General features: G+C 37.5%; 1 protein-coding gene across 1 annotated transcript in view; it reads right to left on the bottom strand.

The window, feature by feature from the left end:
• LOC126094434 (uncharacterized) overlaps positions 1–24,621 on the bottom strand; it is a 514,476-nt gene that overhangs the window by 28,189 nt on the left and 461,666 nt on the right. The window contains exons 8-12 of the mRNA XM_049908800.1: positions 18,245–18,510; positions 17,671–17,946; positions 16,004–16,164; positions 9,211–9,417; positions 7,804–8,120 (exon numbers count right to left, since the gene is read on the bottom strand). Coding sequence (XP_049764757.1) covers positions 7,804–8,120; positions 9,211–9,417; positions 16,004–16,164; positions 17,671–17,946; positions 18,245–18,510 — 1,227 coding nt within the window. The remainder of the gene's footprint in view (positions 1–7,803; positions 8,121–9,210; positions 9,418–16,003; positions 16,165–17,670; positions 17,947–18,244; positions 18,511–24,621) is intronic.

The following is a 24,621-nucleotide window of genomic DNA, read 5'->3' as shown; positions in this document are numbered from 1 at the left end:
AATACAATATACCTCATGCAAAAGTACATTTTTTCCATGTTAAGTGACAATGTACTTTTCCTTGGAACTGCAAAACATATCAGTCCTTTAAATGGTAAAGTTTTATACATTGGCGTAGAACTTCCCAGCACTCCCAGCAAAAATACACATTTTGGAAAGATCTTTAATGCATGGTAAAATTAACATAGCATTTATTGGTATTAAAAAGATATAAATTTGAATTCACTAAGTACAGCACAGTAGTTTCTGAATACAGAACACCAAAATATAAGAAGCACTATGCCCATGCTACAATATGGAAACAGAGACCTCAGTAGTGGCCTAGCAGCAAGCTTCGAATTTGGAAAAATATGGTGCCCTAATATGTATTCTTTCTTTGCAAAATATGACTACTAGATGATATTTTTCATCAAGAAAAGCTAAACTTCCACACATAATACTGGTCATCAAATATTTTTTGCTGTTTTTTCTGAGCATGTGGTAGGGTAGGATCCTAATAGCACAGTTTAAATCGTAGCAGCTGAATATTTCTGACAAGCATGATTGTAAATTTCAGTGTTGTTCACCAAACATTCTGTGGGTTATCTGGCTGAAAATATGTTCCACAAGCACTTTGAGTTTTCCATTGAAGACTCCATTACTTGCGAAATTGCTGAAGAACTCACCTCACATCTCCCATCCCACCCCACGCCCTTTCCTCTTTTTTTTTCTTTTTTTGAAACACAATTATACTTTTGTCATCCTTATTGCATAGTTTGTAATTTATAAAGGAAATATGAAAAACTATCTGGGTCTTTTTTAGCATGTGTTACCCGTTAAGTTGTATCAAACACAAATGTGCCAGTAAAATTTTAAATAATGGCTGGTCTTCTGATCCAGAAATTTTTGTAAATGGCTGGTCCTCAAAGTGTTAAGTTTTGAATGAGAGTCAAATGCTCTGTGATTTAACAAAATTCATTTTGCAGAAAAGGAAATTTACTTTGAAAGTAATGTTTCTCAAACCACCATTCACAATATTTTCTTGTGATCTGTTAGAAATGTAAACACTTGTAATGTCATTTTCATTAAAATGAGGCCCACAAGAAAGACAGGTCATGGCGGGTACATCACAGCACATGACAGTGCAGGTCTTACAAGTGCCAGGAGATGTCTCCAGCAGGAAGTGAGTAACTATTTCAGATAAGTTTAATAATTATTCACTGCATTTTTAAGTGCATACTAGCTCTCGACAGCACACAAGAATGTTAAGACCCTTAATGGGCACCTTTTCACTTGCGTGTTGTCTTCTGGTGGGGCCTGCATTGAATAGTCTTCATGCTAAAGCTTTTGATGCAACAAAAAATTCCCATAATTCTAAAAAATTCCCAGGTAATTCCCAGATTTTTCCTGCATGAAAATGTTTCAAATTTTTCATGGTTGTCCTGGGGCATATACACCCTGAGGAAGGTACACAACCACTCAGTCCTTTCACATCCAATCAGTGAAAGGAAATAATACAACCAAGAAGTGCACATTTCATATTAATTCACATGTTGTTGTTGTTGTGGCCTTCAGTCCTGAGACTGGTTTGATGCAGCTCTCCATGCTACTCTATCCTGTGCAAGCTTCTTCATCTCCCAGTACTTGCTGCAACCCACATCCTTCTGAATCTGCTTAGTGTATTCATCTCTTGGTCTCCCTCTACGATTTTTACCCTCCACACTGCCCTCCAATGCTAAATTTGTGATCCCTTGATGAATCAGAACATGTCCTACTAACTGGTCACTTCTTTTTGTCAAGTTGTGCCACATACTCCTCTTCTCCACAATTCTATTCAATACCTCCTCATTAGTTATGTGATCTACCCATCTAATCTTCAGCATTCTTCTGTAGTACCACATTTTGAAAGCTTCTATTCTCTTCTTGTCCAAACTATTTATCGTCCATGTTTCACTTCCATACATGGCTACACTCCATACAAATACTTTCAGAAACGACTTCCTGACACTTAAATCAATACTTGATGTTAAGAAATTTCTCTTCTTCAGAAATGCTTTCCTTGCCATTGTCCATCTGCATTTTATATCCTCTCTACTTCGACCATCATCAGTTATTTTGCTCCCCAAATAGCAAAACTCCTTTACTACTTTAAGTGTCTCATTTCCTAATCTAATTGCCTCAGCATCACCTGACTTAATTCGCCTACATCCCATTATCCTCGTTTTGCTTTTGTTGATATTCATCTTATATCCTCCTTTCAAGACGCTGTCCATTCCGTTTGACTGCTCTTCCAAGTCCTTTGCTGTCTCTGATAGAATTACAACGTCATCGGCAAACCTCTGAGTTTTTATTTCTTCTCCATGAATTGTAATACCTACTCCGAATTTTTCTTTTGTTTCCTTTACTGCTTGCTCAATATACAGATTGAATAACATCAGGGATAGGCTACAACCCTGTCTCACTCCCTTCCCAACCACTGCTTCCCTTTCATGCCCCTCAACTCTTATAACTGCCATCTGGTTTCTGTACAAATTGCAAATAGCCATTCACTCCCTGTATTTTACGCCTGCCATCTTTAGAATTTGAAAGAGCGTATTCCAGTCAACATTGTCAAAAGCTTTCTCTAAGTTTACAAATGCTAGAAACGTAGGTTTGCCTTTCCTTAATCTTTCCTCTAAGATAAGTCGTAATGTCAGTATTGCCTCATGTGTTCCAATATTTCTACGGAATCCAAACTGATCTTCCCAGAGGTCGGCTTCTACTAGTTTTTCCATTCGTCTGTAAAGAATTCGCGTTAGTATTTTGCAGCTGTGATTGATTAAACTGATAGTTCGGTAATTTTTACATCTGTCAACACCTGCTTTCTTTGGGATTGGAATTATTATATTCTTCTTGAAGTCTGAGGGTATTTCGCCTGTCTCATACATCTTGGTCACCAGATGGTAGAGTTTTGTCAGGACTGGCTCTCCGAAGGCCGTCAGCAGTTCAAATGGAATGTGTCTACTCCCGGGGCCTTGTTTCAACTCAGGTCTTTCAGTGCTCTGTGAAACTCTTCACGCAGTATCGTATCTCCCATTTTATATTCATCTACATCCTCTTCCATTTCCATAACATTGTCCTCAAGTATATCACCCTTGTATAGGCCCTCTACATACTCCTTCCATGCTTTCCCTTCTTTGCTTAGAACTGGCTTTCCATCTGAGCTCTTGATATTCATACAAGTGGTTCTCTTTTCTCCGAAGGTCTCTTTAATTTTCCTGTAGGCAGTATCTATCTTACCCCTAGTGAGATAAGCCTCTACATCCTTACATTTGTCCTCTAGCCATCCCTGCTTAGCCATTTTGCACTTCCTATCGATCTCATTTTTGAGACGTCTGTATTCCTTTTTGCCTGCTTCATTTACTGCATTTTTATATTTTCTCATTTTGTCAATTAAGTTCAATATTTCTTCTGTTACCCAAGGAGTTCTATTACCCAAGGAGTTCTACTAGCCCTCGTCTTTTTACCTATTATATCCTCTGCTGCCTTCACTACTTCATCCCTCAGAGCTACCCATTCTTCTTCTACTATACTTCTTTCCCCCATTCCTGTCAATTGTTCCCTTATGCTCTCCCTGAAACTCTGTACTACCTCTGGTTATTTCAGTTTATCCACATCCCATCTCCTCAAATTCCCAATTTTTTGCAGTTTCTTCAGTTTTAATCTACAGTTCATAACCAATAGATTGTGGTCAGAGTCCACATCTGCCCCTGGAAATGTCTTACAATTTAAAACCTGGTTCCTAAATCTCTGTCTTACCATTATATAATCTACCTGATACCTTCTAGTATCTCCAGGATTCTTCCATGTATACAACCTTCTTTAGTGATTGTTGAGCCAAGTGTTAGCTATGATTAAGTTATGCTCTGTGCAAAATTCTACCAGGCGGCTTCCTCTTTCATTTCTTAGCCCCAATCCATATTCACCTACTATGTTTCCTTCTCTCCCTTTTCCTACTCTCGAATTCCAGTCACCCATGACTATTAAATTTTCGTCACCCTTCACTACCTGAATAATTTCTTTTATCTCACCATACATTTCTTCAATTTCTTCATCATCTGCAGAGCTAGTTGGCATATGAACTTGTACTACTGTAGTAGGCATGGGCTTCGTGTCTATCTTGGCCACAATAATGCATTCACTAGGCTGTTTGTAGTAGCTTACCTGTACTCCTATTTTTTTTATTCATTATTAAACCTACTCCTGCATTGCCACTATTTGATTTTGTATTTATAACCCTGTATTCACCTGACCAAAAGTCTTGTTCCTCCTGCCACCGAACTTCACTAATTCCCACTATATCTAACTTTAAGCTATCCATTTCCCTTTTTAAATTTTCTAATCTTCCTGCCCGGTTAAGGGATCTGACATTCCACACTCCAATCCGTAGAATGCCAGTTTTCTTTTTCCTGATAACGATGTACTCCTGAGTAGTCCCCGCCCGGAGATCTGAATGGGGGACTATTTTACCTCCGGAACATTTTACCCAAGAGGACACCATCATCTTTTATCCATACAGTAAAGCTGCCTGCCCTTGGGAAAAATTATGGCCATAGTTTCCCCTTGCTTTCAGCCGTTCGCAGTGCCAACACAGCAAGCCCGTTTTGGTTAATGTTGCAAGGCCAGGTCAGTCAATCATCCAGACTGTTCCCCTGCAACTACTGTAAAGGCTGCTGCCCCTCTTCAGGAACAACATGTTTGTCTGGCCTCTCAATAGATACCCCTCCGTTGTGGTTGCACTTATGGTACGGCCATCTGTATCCCTGAGACACACAAGCCTCCCCACCAATGGCAAGGTCCATGGTTCATGGGGAAGGATCCCTTTCATTAGGATCCAAAATTACACATTACAAGACAGTGATTAAGCCAGAAGCACTGTAAGAAGCAGAAATACTAAACATGAATTTCAAAGGCCAAATGGAGAAACTTGACCTAAAGGAAAGAAAAATTTTAAGAAAAATTGTAGGACCAAAATTTCAATACAATAAGATTATTTACATAAAAAATGAAACTCTCTACCAAAAAATTGAAAAACTTTCAGATACTATGGGAAAGAGGAGGATAAATTTTTATGATTATCTCCTCAGATAATGAAACAAATCTTTGACTTTTTCCGTAACCACAAAACAAAACCCAACTGGTTTAAAGAAACTGAGAAAGACCTAGTAGAATAAAAGATTTCAGAAAATTCACATATTGATCGAACAGCTAAATTAATTACTAAAGATGAAAACATAAGGTTCCTAGACAAATCTATGCAAAAGTCCAAACTCTTCATCTTGGAAGAATCAGAAGAAGAGAGGAAAAGAAGATTAGAAAGAATGAAGAAATATTGGGCCCTAAGAAAAGAACAGTGCGCAAAGAAATGGTTGATCCAGCATACTCCAAAGAGGATGAAACAAAAGAAGAAGAAGAAAGGAAGACAGGATGATAACTGGAAATCAGTCAAAGCTCCTACAACACGAAAGTTTTGTAAAAAATTGATTTTCTTTAAATGAAACATTGTCTGAGAGGTCTAATTACTTCAGATCTCCAAAGAAATAATACATTTTCATCGTTTCAAATTTCAAAGTGGGATCAGTGTCCAAATGTTTATGAAAGCACAGTTGTAAGGAAAACCACTTTAATAATTAATATTTTAGATGTTACAATGTTATATTTACAGAATCTGTATTTTATACAGTGAGTGAATTCACTTAGTGTCTAGAAAAAGGAATTTACTTTTGTCGTGAAAGTATCATGAGCAAAAATATATGTTACAATTTATTTACATGGGTGTGATGTAAATACAGTTTTTCTCTTCACACTTATTCCATTATGCTGTTATAGAAGGGGCAGTCATGAAGTTTGTATTGTCACTGTGAAAGAATGATTTTATAATCAAGAGTCATGGTTCCAGAATAAGATACTCTTTATTCACATGATCATCACAGAAATGGCACATTTGTCCTACATATGGATTAAATAAAGGATAATGTGATTGAACAACTCATTTTGTCTACAGGAGAAGTTGTCCACTCCTCTTGTCACTTTGTCATCCTGGAAATATACATGAAATGGAAACAGAAAGAAGTCACAAGGTGGCTCATTGCTAGAATAAGGAGGATGGGCAATATATTACAATAGCTGTCTGGCACTTACTGGCATAACCTGACATCAGTATACCATGGTAAGCTTCCCTCTACCCCCTTTAAAAAATAAACCAACCTTTCCTTCCCAAAGGCATATCTCTGATCACATTTTTCATTAATGTTCTGCTTAACTTTTTCACAGTTTTATCTGCTACTTTATCTTAGAGTCATAATTACAATCAATATTGATTCATTATGATCATGCACTCATACAACACCACCAAGATAAGGCTAGTGGAGCTCCTTCATTTTGGCTGCCACTTATTATCACTGCTGTTTTTCCCCAGAGGTGAGCAAATGTTGTGCTTACCAAATGGAGATCTTTGGTATATCTAAAAGTTTATAGCTGATGATTAATCTACACCTTCATTACTAATGACCCAATTGAACTGTGGTGGTCATTAAGAGCATGGACTTCCACCTGCATGACAGTTCCTGGGTCCTCTCTGAGAGATGTACAACACTATTGGCTCATCTTTCAGGAGTATTTTCCCATACTAGAGACCCTTTCGCTACTTACTTACAAAGTTACACCTTGTGACACTGTCACCATACATAATAATAAGCTCTTAATGAAGTTGCTCTCTATTTTTTTCTATTAAAATGATTGCTCTGGCTTCTATTTTCTCTATAGGGAGCACCAGTTTGAATTTTGTACTCTAGTAAGGGAATAGTTTGATGGCTCTATGGATCAGTGTCAAGCAACAAATCCAAAGGGCTGAAGTACCATCTCCAGTTAGCCCAAATATTTTTTTCTGTCACATATTACTTTTTTTCATCACTAGAAATAATTCATTAATGTGAAAAAAAATCAATTGGCTCCATGGTTCAGAATACATCAGTAATTGAGTTCAGAGATGAGAAAAAGGCAAATGTGCACCACTTTCAAAAGGACCATGATTAGTAAATCATAGCAGCATTCAAATGAAACTTAGGGTTGTGGATAGCTTCACCTTACTCTAACAGGGATATGCAAAAGAGTAGTCCAGTAAAATTGTATATGCTTGTAATTGCAGAGTCATATTTTAGGGTGTAGTCTTCACATATCGCAGTGAGCTCATAATGAGTTTACTCAGAATTTTATACTTTCAAAAAGAATAAATTATCTCAGAACTTCCCAAAAGTTGTTGGCTTTGTACATTCCTCTTCAACCTTCTTTGGCAATAAAAGCAATTTCATTTGGCACAACTTGAAGTGGGTTTATCCAATGCACAAAACTCTGATATTGTTTAAAACACTATTTTGCTACCAGTAATGAATGAATTAACAAGTCAAATACAGTCAAAATATTTCCCACTTTAGCAATGCCTTGAAAAATGAATGAAATGACTGTAAGGCACTGGTGGCCGGGAGTCCCCATCTGGAGAAGTTTGGTCACCGAGTTGCAAGACTTCCCAGCTGACGCTGCATTGGGTTGACTTGTGTGTCAATGATGATGCGGATAACACAACATCCAATACCTGAACACAAAAAATCTCCAACACAGCCAAGAACTGAACTTGAGTCCCTGCATGGCAGTTAGACATGCTGACCATTCAGCTAAGGAGGTAGACATTTTAGGAATAACTTTCAATGTTTCCTAACACTGACAAAAATTGTGTTACACTTTTAGTTGTGTTACATATCAAATTAATTAATAAATTGATCATCAAACCTGTGGTTGATCTCCATAAAGCCATTGGCTCCCCTCTTTATTAGTTGTTGTCTCCCTTTCTGTTGGCACCAGTATCGGTGTAGTCACTGTTGTTACCACATCATCCAGCTTCTCTGTGGTTGGAAATGTGACTGCTTCATCCTTACCACTGTCTGTCTGTCTTGTGGTCATGCTGTAAAACTCTGTTGTCAGAGGAGTATCTTGTGGTTTCTCTGTTGAGTTATCTACAGTTTTGATCACTGAAGGAGCAGCTGAGATCAGACCTGATGTTGCTTCTGGCTGTACTGTTGTATACATAGTGGTGTCCATATATGGATCTGAAAATTACAGACAAAGAGTCATGTTAGTCAACAACAAATACAAAAAATATATTTCAATAAGCACATGCTGGAAACAAGGTAAAATTTGATAAACTATAGCAGGATAGGAAAGAGAAAATAATTATGGATTCATGATTAGTTAAATATGATGATATATAATGAATAACAAAAAGAACCACTGTACTGCCTATTCTAAATACAGCTATTAGACAGTATATTATCTTTGCTGAACTTAAGGTCAGTAAGCATTGATTATCCTTGTTGTTCCTGACATTCCAAGGCTTTCATTGGCTCAGGATTACTTCAAGGACCGTAAGTTGCTATTCCAAAGTTGCTGTATTTCAGTCAGCTCCTTCAGTTTGTGCACAACATTTTGAATCACCCTGTACAGCTACTGCACATTTGAATATGGACTAAAGACTTTTTAGTTTAATGTCCCTTACATAACTTTTGTCTGTGAACTGGAATGTTATTCTGCCTGAAACGGGTATGTTGCTATGTGAAGGGCATATCTGCAAGGTGTATAAGTCCATACATGTCCACTTAAGCTCATATACAGGTTTATGAAGCCTTAAACAAAGAAACAACAACTTTGCAAAATCAGTGACATGAGTAACGTTTCATTAGTGAAATCCATTTTAATTTGATAAGCTACAGTAATCACTTCTGGATGAGCTAACAAACAAATCCATAACTTTCTATAAATAAGATAAAAGAGCTACATGTCTCAAACACAAGGATTTTTTTGATGATAGTGATCTCAGGTTCTTACAAATACAAACATGTATATTCACACTAGCTGGAAATTATGTATTTAGTAACAATTCCTTCCTCACCCCCCACCCCCCCCCCCTCCCAGTCACTCCCTCCCTCCCTCTCTCTCTCTCTCTCTCTCTCTCTCTCTCTCTCTCCAGGATTTCCTCTCAGTGATTTCCAATCTGACTACTTACCTACTGAATTTGCAATCACAATTGTTTTAAATGTCATCTGTCTACTTTTTGCATGTGCTACGTTCCATTGTAGTTTCTTAACATTTCTCTTCAGTATGAGCCACACAGTGTATATTTACAATCATAATTATATTTACCTGTTGAAGTTATTTCTGTTGTTTCTGGCACAGTTGACTTTTCAACTGGCATAGTTGAAACTGTCCAGTTCTCATCTCCACTTGGTGTTGTTATTTCACCCCTTATTGCAATTGGAGAACCAGTGTTGATAGATGTTACTGCAGTGGTAGAAGTTTCAAAAACAATGGTTGTTGGGGACAATTCCATATGTCCATTGTTATGAATCTCTGCACAGATTTATGCATCCATATGTTAACATCACACTAAATACTTTCCTTAAGGCTTACATACAAGCAAGACCATTTGAAAGAGAAGTGACTCTTCCATATAATGATGCAAATTAAAAATGATTTTTTTTAATTTCTTAACAAAATTAATATAGTACAGTTCATCATGACAGACACCATTACTGAATGTGTTTTTTTTAATATATAATGGTCATTAACTACTACTGGTCACAACCATTAACATATGTAATTTTCAACTGTAATAAAGTATTAAATTGAATAAAAACAAAAGACATGAAAATAAAGATGCATAAAAACCAAATCTTGAAAGTATACCAGTAATGATAAAGAGCAACATGCACAGACCAACTAATTAAGCAGATTAGCATTAGCATCCAACAATATGTATATGCCAGCAAATAACTGAGCAAAATGTGAATAAAAACTGCTCTAGTGATGAACTGTGTTTCACAACAGCTTTCAAAAATAAATTTCATAATATAATTGAAATATCATATAAAGACAGACTAATGGACAAATGATCCATAAAATAATACTATGAGTATCAGATGACAAATAAATAATTTTTACCAGAATCAGACTCAGACCCAGATTTTTGGCTTTTCGTGCACAGTTGGCTTAACTGTGTGAACATTCTTCCTGATCTGACTCAGACTTTCATTTTCACTGATGTTTACACCAGAGGTAAGGGGTATGTGAGAATAGATCCACTGGGGATATAGGGGTGGTGAAGGATCATCATTCAAATGATGTATGTCAATTGGCAGCGTAAATCACACTCCTCTTCCAACTCCATTACCACAACGGTGTCACTCTCATGTACCCCATGGCAGAACCTCTGCTGGAAACATCAGTGACAATGAAAGTCTTCAGCCAAGTCTGTAGCTGTCATCAAACATTCATTTCATTTGCTTTCTTTTATATAACACTTTTCATCATGTACATAATACTTAAGGTAACTGCTTTGGGGAAAATGAAGAAATAAAGAAAGAAACAAGAGATCTAGGTTTGTGTCCTCATCTAGCAGACATCATTAGTGAAAATATACACTACATTGTGGAGTCAGTGTATCCGTGTAGTTTTTGCAGATATAATTCCATGTCATTCCATCTTCATTGTTTCCACCCTTGTTATCGATTCCTTTTATTCAATCAAATGTAATTAGCTAGGTAAAAATATTAGTGAAGACAAATAAATGTAAAATATCAACATGTCGTTGTCTTCTATAAGACATATATTTATGTATTGTTAAAAAAAATACCTGAAAATCTCTGAATGTAAGTAGTAATTTGTCTGAAATATAGCATGTGACCACAAGACTCTAGAGAAATACTGGAAGAATCTTATATCTAATATAGTGAGCAAATTACCCACTCATTAAACAAAAAGAAAAATGTAATGAGGGAAGTACATAGTGAAACTTAAAAGGGCGGAGAGGTGCCACTTTGTGAACTGTAAACAGTGGTAAACTGCACCATGGTCACCTCATACACAAATGAATATTGTTTTCAAGGTATTCCAACCAAAATCTAAACAGCAAGTAGTTGTTTGTTATGAACATAAACAGATTACAAATATATGTCTCTAACACACTGCTCCTTATTTTGTGTCCCCCACAATGTTTGCTTCTGGTGACTGACACCTGATACCATAAGATCCAGTTTTAGATCCTCTACTGTATTGACCACAAGCCTTTGCAGTCACTCTTCAATCTGGCCAAACCAATTCCTATTCATACTGCTCAGAAATTGCAACAATGGGCTTTCCTCTCTCCAACTACCAGTTCAAGGTCATATATCAGCCCACTTCTAAGCATGCAAATGCAGATGCTCTCTCATGTCTACCTATGGGAGCTGATGCTGACTTTGACACTTATGAAAAGCGTATTTTCAAACTGATGTGCACGAAATTGACACTGTCTGTGCAAATCATTTAGCATGCAGACATTGCCCATGGTTTGGCTAGGATGTGCAAATAGAAAGGATGTCTGAACAGTGTCAGGTGTGTGCAGAACATCAGGCTGCCCCTCCACAACATTTTTTGAGTGGTCCAAGGTAGAGGAGGCTTGGCGGCATTTGCATGTTTTGTTGACCCTTACTGGAACACATGCTGGTTAGTAGTTGTTGACACATATGGTAAAGTCCCCTTTGTTGTTCCCTTGCTCCACTTTGCAAGCACCTTAGTTCATTTTCTGCATCAAAGCTCTGCCAGAATTGCTCGTAATGGACAATGGATCTTAATTTGTCTCTGCAGAATTTGAAGATTTCTGTACAGCAAATGGCACACACCATCTCATATCAGCACCATTCCACCCACAATTGAATGTTGCAGCTGACCATTTTGTTCCCATGTTCAAACAGCAAGTGGACAAACTTCTTGTCCACTTATTACTCCCAACCCCGCAATGGCCCTTTGCCCCCAGAATTGCTACGTGGGTGACACTAAAGGACACTCTTGCATTTGCTCCATCCCCCACTGTGGTCAGCACCTGCAGACTCCAGTCAGCCAACATATCAGATTAGCCAACCCGTGTTTTACAGAATCTATGGCAGAAAGAAGTCATGGGAGCATAGTGTCATTATTAGTTCAATTGATCCACATATGCTTCAGATTCAAGGTTCTGATGGATTGCAGAAATGGCACCTAAATCAAAGTTGCCCTTGTTGCTGGCAAAGTTCTACCACTTCTTGTATGTTCACAGATTCCTGGACTTTCTGGTCGACGCTACCCGAGTGCCGTCCATCAGAGTGGGGTCATGCAATGCTGTTTCCGGACCTTGAGCTAATGGACATTGAACTGATGCCATATCTGTCCACTAGCTGACGTCCAGCAGCACCTGCCCTGACATCACCACTGGCTCAACCCCACGCTGATGCCTACCAAGGGGCCTCCAGTCAGGAAGATGCCACTGCAGATTCACACCATCAAGTAGATGCCCTGCTGTGGGTGCTGGGATGCACCCTCTGCATTGTTGCTGGAAGAAATTGTATTAGTGGGGTACTTCCCCAAAAGCTGTTTCACAAACTCACAAACTCAGCCTACCATAACAACAGTGGCAACTCGGCCTCCCCAGCAGTAGGAACAAGGCCTTTACAAAACTGACAACAAGGTTTTACAAAAGTATCCACATATACTATTATTGGATGACACATGGATCAGGCAATGTGAACTCATAAAGAATGACTTCAATGAAAAACTGCCACATCGAGCAAGATGTTTAAATTTATTACTTCTTTTGGTGCTAACTATTCAGAACATATTTCACTGACAGTATACACATATGCGACTAAATGTACCTATACAAATATATCTGCTTGTCTGCTCACAAATATGTCTGCTTGTGTCTGTGTATATGCGGATGGATATGTGTGTGTGTGTGCAAGTGTATACCTGTCCTTTTTCCCCCCTAGGGTAAGTCTTTCCGCTCCCGGGATTGGAATGACTCCTTACCCTCTCCCTTAAAACCCACATCCTTTTGTCTTTCCCTCTCCTTCCCTCTTTCCTGACAAAGCAACCGTTTGTTGCAAAAGCTTGAATTTTGTGTGTATGTTTGTGTTTGTTTGTGTGTCTATTGACCTGCCAGCACTTTTGTTTGGTAAGTCTCATCATCTTTCTTTTTAGATATATACAAATATATCATTATACAACATACAGTTCAAGAGATATGATGTCTCAAACACTGCGATATGTGAAAAAATGTTTCCTCATGCATGAAGCTTTAATACATTTATTCTTTAATACTAATTTACATTCGAGTCAACTTAAGGAAATTCCTGATTTCCTGATACCTGGCAGTGCTTTTGATAGCTTTCAACTGTGAAATGCAAATGACTGTAGGCAAAAACAATAGCCATCTATAGTGCTACAAAAATGCATTTCCATACAAATGTTTAGAAAATGACTTTGTAAACATACGATGGAACTTAAGTCCAGCATGCAGAAACTGTCTGGGATCATATATCTTAATTTGGATACTGTACTTACACATTTGATATTACGCATAGTTCTCTGTATTACTGTTTCATAATTTCAAAGGTGTTTACATGAATACATTGAAAAGAATTTTTTTTATACTTCACTACAAAAACAGTTCATTTTATGTTTTCATTTCTAACAGAAGATTATCAAAATGAATAACCAGGCAAAGCTGGGTCTGTCAGCTAGTAGGTTAATAAAGTGTCGTCTTACATTTACAGATGAATCTTTGGGAATTGACATCCCATGCAAATTTATTTTGAAGAATTTGGAAGATTTGGAGGGGGAACAGTGACACCAGCTTTCCTGACAACTAGGATGAATGTGAGGAGGAGAGAGGTAAGTGGGCAGCAAATTTCATCATGCTGTCAACCACAGGAGAACAAGTTGCATACCTATCTTTTTATGAACATCTGCCATGTTGAAACTGCAGTTTGCCTGAATCCATTTGTTGCTGGAAGTCAACCGACTTAACAATTGGACAAATATTCAACAATAATGTATGTTTCTGCAGGAGACAGTAAAATTCTAGGTAGGGACCAGTGACATACTTGTATGTTTTGTGCAGCAATTTTATCAATGTTAATAGTGAGGTAAGATGGGAATGAAAGGAGGTGTGTCAGTTGCAAGTCCTACACAACCATGGAAAAAGAAGTGGACAGATGACTTTTTGGAAGGAAGTGATGAAGGAATATTGTCACATATTCATGTCAATACAGATGTGAAATCTGTTATGTATTTAAAAAAACAAACAAACAAACCTTGTGTTCTCAGGGCTCTCCATAACCACAACCTCAGTAATTGCAACATATATGGAAGAAACAACAACATATTTGTGACAAGCAAGATTATAAAGAAGAAACATCCATATATTGGTGAAAGTTACATAGTAGATCCCTTCCTCACATTTGTCATAGTTTATGCACAATATATGTATGTAAAATGTATCAAAATACTCATCAGAGACCTGTCCATTATCTAATGAATGTTTTCTGACTTTACAACACAGTTTTAGTTTTGATAGCTGAAATCACATAAAGTATGGCAAGGTGCATTTAAATATGGTGCAAACATAACTCATTATGTTATGCTACAGGTCAGTCACATTCATTTGCTTTGCCAACCAACGATCAAATTATAAACTTTAAACCTAAACTGGACCTCACGCTTCATGACAGACAGAGCCATCTGACACAACCAAGATTTTGGGATGGGGGAGGGGTGGGGGCAAGTGACTTTCCAACTTTAGTGCTGCTTGCATATAATAAATTACTCTTTTTTCCTCTCTCATTCATTAGATGAAACTATCATTCCAGATAATCCTACAATCATTATTATTATATTATTATTATTGGGCCTGGTGGTCTAGCAGTAAAGCACTTAAGTGGCTATCAAGAGGAAGCATGATTAAATCCCAGTCAGACCTTACGTTTTTCAGTCTGCGTTTTAACCTAGTCTTCACCTCTCAATCATGTAAGGAGTAACCAGAAATGACATGTCACTCAGATTCTACTCTAAACTGCAGATCCCTTATCCCCAATTGGATAATTGTGGTAGGTCAGGTCCATGCTAGTTGCTGAAATGGTGTCCAATTGAAAGACTAACACCAGGCCAGTGAGCCACATGAAATTAATATTATGATAAAAACTGGTGTAAACCATTTCTTATTGTTTATTTCATTTCTGCTTGTATTATCAAATTGAATTAAAGTTCAGGGGGAAGAAATAAGAACATTGAGGTTTGCTGATGTTATAATTCTGCTAGAGACAGAAAAGGACTTGGAAGAGCAGTTGAACAGAATGGACTGTCTTGAAAGGAGGATGTAAGATGAACAGTAGCAAAAGCAAGATGACTTTTGCCATTTGGACAGCAAAATAACTGATGATGACCAAAGTAGAGAGGATATAAAATGTGGACTGGCAATGGAAAGAAAACTATTTACAAAGAAAAGAAATTTCTTAACATCAAATATAGATTTAAGTGTTAGGAAGCTTTTCTGAAGGTATTTATCTGGATTGTAGCCATGTATGGAAGTGAAACATGGATGATAAACAGTTTAGATAAAAAGAGAACAGAAGCTTTCAAAATGTGGTGTTACAGAAGAATGCTGAAGATTAGATGGGACAATCATGTAACTAATGAAGAAGTACTGAACAGAATTGTGGAGTCAAGGGATTTGCAGCACATCTTGACCAAAACAAGGGATTGGTTGATGATCACATTGTGAGACATCAAGGGACCACTAATTTAGTATTGGAGGGAAGTGTTGGGGTAACAATCATAGAGAAAGACCAAGAGATGAATACAGTAAGCAGACTCAGAAAGATGTAGGTTGCAGCAATTATTCAGAGATGAGGCTCAGAAAGGATAGAGTGGCATGGAGAGCTGTATTAAACCAGTCTTCGGACTGATGACTGGAACAACAACATTATCAAAATGGCATAAGCTTAGATTAAATATAATGTTAAACAATTGGGGTAAATATGGTATATTTTCATAAAAGCTATTAACAGAAACTTCTAGTGCAGTGCATTATATTCATTGCATTTCATATATAACTATGATTAAAAACTGACCACTTTTTCCATACCTGAAGTTCCATTACAGGTGTTGTTGAGTTCGCATCCACCACTATTTGCTTGCAGTAAAACTGCAGGTACCGGTGACACATTAGTGCTGCCAGAAGTGTTACTCTCTTCCTCAGGTTCATCTACAGCATGAACTATTGTTTCACCTTTCAAGTTGTCTACTCTGTGGATGTAAATGTATCAAGTTTAGGAAAGATTTAAAATTTTGAATGGGTAACTCACAACTGAAATATTAAAAGACAACTTGGATGGAGTGAACTGTCTGGAGCAGATTATATTAATGAACAAGACCAAACATTATAATCAAACACAAATCTATGCATAACAGAAAGAAGAGGATGGAGTTCAAAAGAGTATAGACTAATATACTCTAACTGTTGAGCAATTTATATGCTTAGAAACTGCAAAGTAGGTATCAAAACTAATTGTGTTGTAAAAAATGACTGTCCCACCAAAAGTACTTTTTTCTCAAACATTGGCAGCTTCCTTTTTTATTCAGAACTGTTCACATATATAAACATTACCAAAGTTTTGAGACATGAATGCAACAGTTAACAGATTGCATAATGGAAATTCTGAAGAATTTAAGTCAAATATGAAGTTATCAAAACAGTTCTACAGGAAAATGGTCAATGGTGGAAGAAAAAGAGTCATAATGAGTTTCTGATTACAGACTTTCCTAACAAATGAGAGACAATTTCGATGACACTTACCCATTGGGGATGATAGGTGACTATTGAGACAAGACATGGGAAATTGGTTTCTGAGGAAGGTGGGGAGGGTAATTTCAGTCCGTGAAGGCTTGGTGGGACACTCAGCATATTTAGAGAGGTGCTGCTTGTCATTGCCGATGCTATGATCATGGGTTGCTAGGCTGTATGCAAGGGACTTCTTGGTGTGGAATGGGTGGCAGCTGTCAAAATGAAGATATTGTTGGTAGTTGGTACATTTGATGTGAATGGAGGTACTGATGGAATCACCCATGAGGTGGAGATTTGCTTTTAAGTGGTGCCTCAAAGGAAAAATATTTATTGATGAGGATGTAGTTGATTGCAGTGAGCAGGATTTGGAGTCAGTCTGGTACTGGAAGTACTCAATGGTGGTAAGGCCATGGATATTGAGGATTTTGGTGTAGAGGGAGGTGGCACTGACAGTGATGGGCAGGATGCTAGATGCTAAAATGACAGGACGTGTGGAGAGTTGATAGAAGAAATAGTTAGTGTGTTTTGCATGGGTAGGTTATGGGTAATAGTTGAATGTGTTGCTCAACAAAGCCAGAGATTCGTCGTGTGAGATTGCTTTGGCAGGGCTTGTAAGTGGATGCACCAGAAAGCTGGCAGAGTTGCTCAACCAGGTAATCCCTGTGGTTCATAACAACAGTGGTGCAGCATTTGGCAGCAGGTGGGACTAAAAGGTTGAGATCAGTATTCAGGTGGTGGATCTCAGTTATATCTGCAGGTGTGAGGTTTGTTTCCATGTTCAGGGATTTGAGGAATTCTGAAAAGTTGTCACTGGATGATGAAAGTGTGCTGTGTGCATTTCTTCATCTGATAGCTAAAAGTATCTGACAGTCCATTTTTAAATGTGGTGAGTAGCATTCTATCTTAATTAATACTGCTGTTCCATTCCAGATTTTCCCTGTTGTAATTATATCATATAATATAAATACCTTTCATATCTGTGATTAATCATAGTTGATGGTATCACAGTTGAAATAGGAACTGGAATCATTTTCATCTCTTCATGTATAGTTCCAGAAGAATCAGAGAGGCTTTCTATTCTAGCTGACTCAGCCTGTGAATCATTAGTACTGTCCAACATCTTTTCTTCAGCTACTACATATTTCTCTCTTTCTTGGCTACTAATAAAACCATCTTCTGACTCAGATTTGTTGAAAGTTTGTGGTTTGATGCTAGTAAGTGGCAGAATCCTTGTCCATGAATTGCTGGAAACCATTTTTAGTTTTCATTAAAACAGCATATGGAACTAAGCCATTACAATACAATTTTAATAATAATACAAATATCTTCATATTTTTATATTATCATTTGAAAAGATAATATAAAATTACTGTCTTTAATATATACACATACTTTTTGTCAAAATTATCTTACAGCTAAAATTATGATGATGTCCAAATTTGATCAGCACATATAGTTTCATGGGTGGATAACTTAATTTTTTCATTTAAAAGTTTATACAGAAATGTAGCATAGATTAATTTTATTGAAAGGCTGTTTTACCTGTAATTTGCAGTTGATGCTGTTATCAGCTTTTTATTTCTATTGAGACTATCAATTGTTGGTTTCGTTTTGCTTTTGAAGTCTTCATCTTTTCCCAATGTTTTGTCCTTGGCTGTTGTTGGTGGAATAGCAGAGGTGGCAACCTTTACTTGTTTGATATCTGAGTTTTCTATTAACACACCACCTTCAACTGATCCTTCAAGATATTTACTCTCCACAGATGTGTTGTTCATTTTTCTCTCTGTCAAGTCACCACTTGCATGTTCCTGGGGTTGTAACAGTAAGAAACATAATTATTTCACAACAGAATTACACACACACAAACACACACACACAAACACACACACATATTCACACAACTCATACACATATGGCCACTTCTCAGCACCACTCTATGTGGTGAGTAGCAGTCTTATCTTTTTCATACTGTTTTGATTTGTAAAGGATAGAGAGATAGAAGGAAAGGAAAAAGGAGAAAAATGTGCTGCCCTATAGTCACATTGCTGTGAAAATTTTGATAATTCAGCTTCTGTGTTCATGAACAGAGCCTCTAGTCAGGTGCATGCAGGTGTACCAATACAAAGTCAAATAGTGGTAATGTAAGAGTAAGTCTGATAACCAATAAGGAAAAAAGGAATGCAAATAAGAAGTTTCTCTGAGCAATACAGTCATTCATTCATTTCTGTGTCTGGTCAGCATTTTCAGAAGGTAGCAACTCCGATGGCCTTGTTGTTTCCCTCGATCAGGTCCTGTGTTTAAAAAGGTTTAACCAAGCATTACCAAAAAATTGGGAAGATTCTAAGAAAATCAAATTTGCTGTGGAGTACCTTTTCGGGGAAGCCTCAGAATGGTTTTCAGTAAATATTGAATTTTTTTCTCTTGGGAAGACTTTCAAAAGAAATTTAAAGAAAATTACTGGTTTGACAGTGCACAAGAAAAGTTTATATCAGATCCATGGGACCTGGGCAGAATCATCTATCCCCCAGGGACGTTAACATTCTGAGTTAACGGGCTGAGTGATGGCCATCGGATCCCGAGTTGTTTTTGGCATTTCTTCTAAAATAGTCTTCCTGCACCAAATTCCTTTAAAATCGTAAACTATTCTGTCATCTATCCTTTCAAATCTAGAACTGTCCTGGAGTCTTATTGCTTAGAAAACTGAATATGACTATAAAATAGAGGACAACTTAAGAAAATCACCGAAAACGTGGTATCTAGACATGGTATCTAGACAAAATAAACTGAACAGATTATTATACTTATGGAAATTATAATAAGATGTGACTAACCGAACAATTGTTATGCCTTAGTGTATAGATTTTCTATTTTTTATAGAGTATTTTATACTTTTTATGAGATGTGATATAAATGGGAGGGTTTGTATAAAATTTTGAAAGGGGTGAGTATTATAGATAAATGCATGATTTACACAAACAGATAAATCATGACTAACACAAAACACACAGCACACCTTTCAAACAACCCTCACAAACAAGTGTGCCTGATTCTTCACCATTTGACATTTCCATAGGGTTGGTAGTATTTCCTTAGGGGACTTTGACGGTGAAGGTGGGACAAGTCCATTCTGTAGGAGACAATTTAACACCAAACCTCCTCCATCATCTCACTCAAGTACCTGAGAGGTAGGGACCCTGGGGAAGGGAGGTGGGAAGGGTTTCCTGTCTTTGGGGCTATCTTCTTTCTCTTCTTCGATCCTAGCATCCATATCTATTTTTTCCCTTTCTTACTTCTCATTTGAGGACCTGTCTATTTTTTCCCTCTTTACATATTCATAAACTTCTATCGCTGAGGTCCTTCCATATTTCAATGGTTTCTAATAACCTACATCTTATCTTTAGATAAGAAGGCCAAAGAATCAGACTACACAAACACACATCTTCATATACACAAGTATACACTTAGACACAAACATAAAATTACAGACTAGGAAGCCCGTCACAATGTGAGAACCGCCAAGTGTTTTAGGGGAAAATATGGGTGGATCTAGAAAAATATGCACCCAAATATAGGAAGCTATGATGGTTCTACATTGAATATACATAAGAAAAGGGATATATAAACTAAGAAAGAGGCATGAGAAAAAAGAGAAAATGAAAGCAGGAGATAATGTTAATCTTGCTGATCAATAAGAAATGTCAGTATAATAAATACTCTAATGAATTGAAGAATAGTAGGACATGAATAGTATATGTTGACATAGTATCTATTGAAAGTATAGAAGTTGATAAGTAGAAGAGGACTCTAGGGAGTAAATGATGTATTAAAGAATAAGTGTGAAGCTTAAGATAGATTTATATCTTTACCAGAAAATACTTAATTATGTTAAACATAGAAATGTATACTAGGGTAATGAACCATGAGGCCTACTCAGAAAGGAGAATGGGGGCTTACTCAGCATTCACTATGTATAAAGGGCAGGCATATCTATGTGGAGATAGGATGATAGGAAGACCTGTGGCCTAAAAAATAGGGATGTTTTATAAGGGGTGTACCTACCAGAATGGAAACAGGAAGTGCTCTCATAAGGTCAACCCACAAGTAAAGAACACGTGCTGATCCTAGGAGAAGGGGACAGTATCACAATGAAAGAAGAAAAAGAAATGTATATTGTTGAAATATAAAATGTTATTACATGTTATATTAGTTGCATAATGATTATGTATAAAATATTGCATTTTTGATCTGAGGAAGGGGGGGGGGGATATGTAGTGATTCAAGAATTTCTGTGTAAATTCTAGAACCACTCAGCCTTTTACCATCTCTAACACACGATATTCTAGATATGAGTGTGGGATGGTAAAATCCTACCTACTGCGCATCACATATTTGTGTGTGCATGTTTAAAGTCAGTCATGAGAAGAAAGTAGGTGCAGTAGTCAAACAGCACTGAGAAGTATTTGTCTGGCAATCCATAGATGTTTTAGAGGAAGAACCATGGAGCTTTTATGCAGCTCTGTGCCCATTATGTCATTGACTATTGTTATGTGAAAGAATAACAGTTCAAAAAGTAATCTTGTGAACTATTAATCCAGACTTGGTAGAGGCAAGATCTATTTTATGATTCATGTGAAGTAGAGTCATGGTTTTTAAGCCAACTCCTTTGTAAATGTAATTAAATTTGTTTCTGACATTGGACGGAGTGAATGACTTACTGGAAGTCGTATATGTATGTGGAAAGTGAGAATTTTATTCTGTATGGATTCCAAATATACTGTTGATTGATGACAATTAAAGTTCACATATCTACTTATTTCACAAGTAGAGAGAGAGGCTTAAATATTACCATAGCTAACATCATTCTACGGAGACAAAGTCAAGAGAGTTTTCCAGCAGCTAGCTAGCCAGCAAAGAAGATTGGCTGCAAATCTCAAGTAAGTCACCTCGTATAAAAGAAGTGGGAAGTTTGTATAGCTCCTTCTCACTTTAAATCACCAAAAACATGTTTGAATTGTGTGGTTCAGTCACCAGTGGACCCCCCCTCCCCGACCGGGAATGTTTCACTCCAGATGAGTGTAACCCCAATGTTTGCGTGGTAGAGTAATTATGGTTTACTTGCGCATGGAGAAAGTGTTTGTGCAGCATTTGCCAATGTAGTGTAACAGAGGTGGAATAAGGAGAACCAATTCACATTCACCGAGGCAGACGGAAAACCGCCAGAAAAACCATCCACAGACTGGCCAACACACTGGACCTCAACACTAATCTGCCGGGTGGATTTGTGCCGGGGACTGGCACACCTTCCCGCCCGGAAAGCACTATGTTGTACCATATGACTAACGGGGCAGGTGAACTCTGACGATAATTTATTGGCTATGAACTGAGGACTGAAACCTGAAGAAATTGCAGAAAGTTAGGAAATTACAAATGGGACCTTGATAAATTGAAAGAACCAGAAGTTGTTGAAAGTTTAAAAGGGAACATTAAGTAATGATTGACTAAAGAGAGGAAAGGATGACAAGAGAAGAAGAAAGGGTAGCTTTCAGAGATGAAATAGTGAAAACAGTACAGGGTCAAATATGCAAAAGGACAACGCCCTCTACAAATTCTTGCATCACACAAATGAAGCAGCTAAATGAACTACAGATATCTTAAAAATTAGATTGAGAGAAAGTGAAGAAATGGTAAACAGGATTGACTACAAGAGAAACACAGAACTGTAAAAGAATCCATAAACATGCAAAAGATAGATTTGCCTGTAGGAGAATTAAAGAGAGCTTTGGAAAAATAGGAAGCACCTGTATGAATTTTCAGAGCTCAGATGGTGCACCAATACTAAGATAAAATTGGAAGGCTGAAAGATAGAAGGACTATACAGATGGGCTATACAAGGGAAATGATCTTGAGATGTGGCAAAGTGATATGCTTGACCTAGTCCCTCCACTAATGTAATTTTCTTTTTTCCTTTTCAGCTCTTTTACATAGGCAATACATGTGCCATGTGTATCCATAAACTCAAAAAATTCTTATTTGAGCTATATTTTTCAAAACTTAATTATTCAGTGTAAAGTTATTAGATGGCTGATAACAGCAGCATATAACATTCACAAAAACACATTTTCTTTCATATGTTCAAGATTTGTGTTTCTCTGGAACCACATATACTTCAGAATTCAATTTCACAAATAATTCACTGTTTTAGGATTGACATAAACTATCTGAAAGCCCTCATTCTTGTCGTTATAAAGAAAATCTTATCTTTCCTAAAAACTGATTAATAAAAAAAGTAATAAACGTTCAAAATTGTTGGATTTCAGAATGTTCAAGTCACAGAATGTAATCCTTTCAGACACCCAGCCCTGATTTTCTGATTCCAAAAATGTGTAATTTCCCTATGATAGCATGTTTGTTAGTGAAATATTTGAATTAGAAAATTTGAGTTTCCAGGAATTTCTTGGTGGACTTTTTTTAAATCCTGCATGTAGCTATGCATGACCAAACTTCTGCTACATCCTGTACTCCAATTTAAGGCTATGTTACGAACTGTTAATTGAAATATCTTCACTGCCTGGTATGTAGATCTACCATCTACTTTTCCTATCTTTTATGTCATACTAGCTGAGTACCTGGAATTGCCCTGGTATGTATTTATTCCATTATCTAGCAGTGTATCTCTCTGCCCATCTTTCCCTTCCCCCTGTCTCTGGCTCTCTCCTCTTCTTTCCTCTCTCTACCCATCTCCTCCTCCCCACACTATCCATCTCTTTATCTTCTCTTTCTCTGTCCTTTTCCTCCTCCCCCTCTCCTTATCCATCTCCTCCTCCCACCTCTTTTTACCCATCTCTTCCTCCCCTGTCTCTGTCCACCTCCTTCTCTTTCCTTTCTCTGCCCATCTCCTTCTCTCCCCTCTCCCTGGTCATTTACCCCTCCCCCTCTTTCTGTCCACATCCTCTGCCCCCTATCTGTGTCAATCTCCTACTTCCCTCTCTTTGTCTGTCCATCTCCTCATCTCCATTCTCTCTGCTAGTTATTACTCCCACCCCATTTTGAGGCTGGTGGTTCTTAATGCCACACTATTTCTTTCCATGCTGTAGCTAATATGTGTACCAATTTTGGCTGAAATCGTTCCAAGGGTTTAGGGTGAGATTTTTACTCATGGCTTTGCTGGCACATGTACATGTTGAATATATTTCACATGTATTTAACATATTTAACATGTCTTTGAACACATTTCTAGCGAATTTCACCCTGAAGGTTCATTTTCACACTGCTCAATGTTTATGTCATATCTCCTGAACTTGTGTCGTAGAATAATACAATAGTGCAGATACATCCAGTGGAATACCTGACTCATTTTGTGACAGCTGTCAGTGGGAAAAAGTTTTGTAAAGGTTTGAAATTATGTTTAAAGATTGTTGTCATCATTATCGGTTACTATACAACTAGTATGGATCTTCAAGTGCCATGAGCTACACAGCTTTTCCACACCCACCCCCATATCTGCGATAGATAGGTGGTTCTTACTCCCAGAGTGAGTATTTATAGACAGTAAGTGATATGTGTAACAAGTTTGGTTCAAATCAGTCCAGTGGTTTATGGGGAGATGTGGAACGTACATACATAAATATGAGGTCTGTTAGAAAAGTATCCAACCTTTGGCCAGGAAGGGGAGAGGGCAGGAGGGCAGGTGGGGGATCGGGAAGGGGACTGGCTTACCTGGATCATTGGACATGTAATCATCCTCCCAGTAGTTCCCTTTGGGACTCCACACACTTATCCCAGTGGTGCAGCCATTGTTGAAAGCATGTCAAAAAAGCCTCTTTTGGAATAGAGTTTAACTCGGCTGTCATTACTGCCATAAGGTCCTCCCTTGTCTGAAATCGCATTCCTTTCAAAGGCCTCTTGAATTTCAGGAAGAG

Source organism: Schistocerca cancellata, chromosome 8, assembly GCF_023864275.1.
Source record: "Schistocerca cancellata isolate TAMUIC-IGC-003103 chromosome 8, iqSchCanc2.1, whole genome shotgun sequence".
NCBI classification, from domain to species: domain Eukaryota; kingdom Metazoa; phylum Arthropoda; class Insecta; order Orthoptera; family Acrididae; genus Schistocerca; species Schistocerca cancellata.
This window is presented reverse-complemented; position numbering and strand designations above follow the sequence as displayed.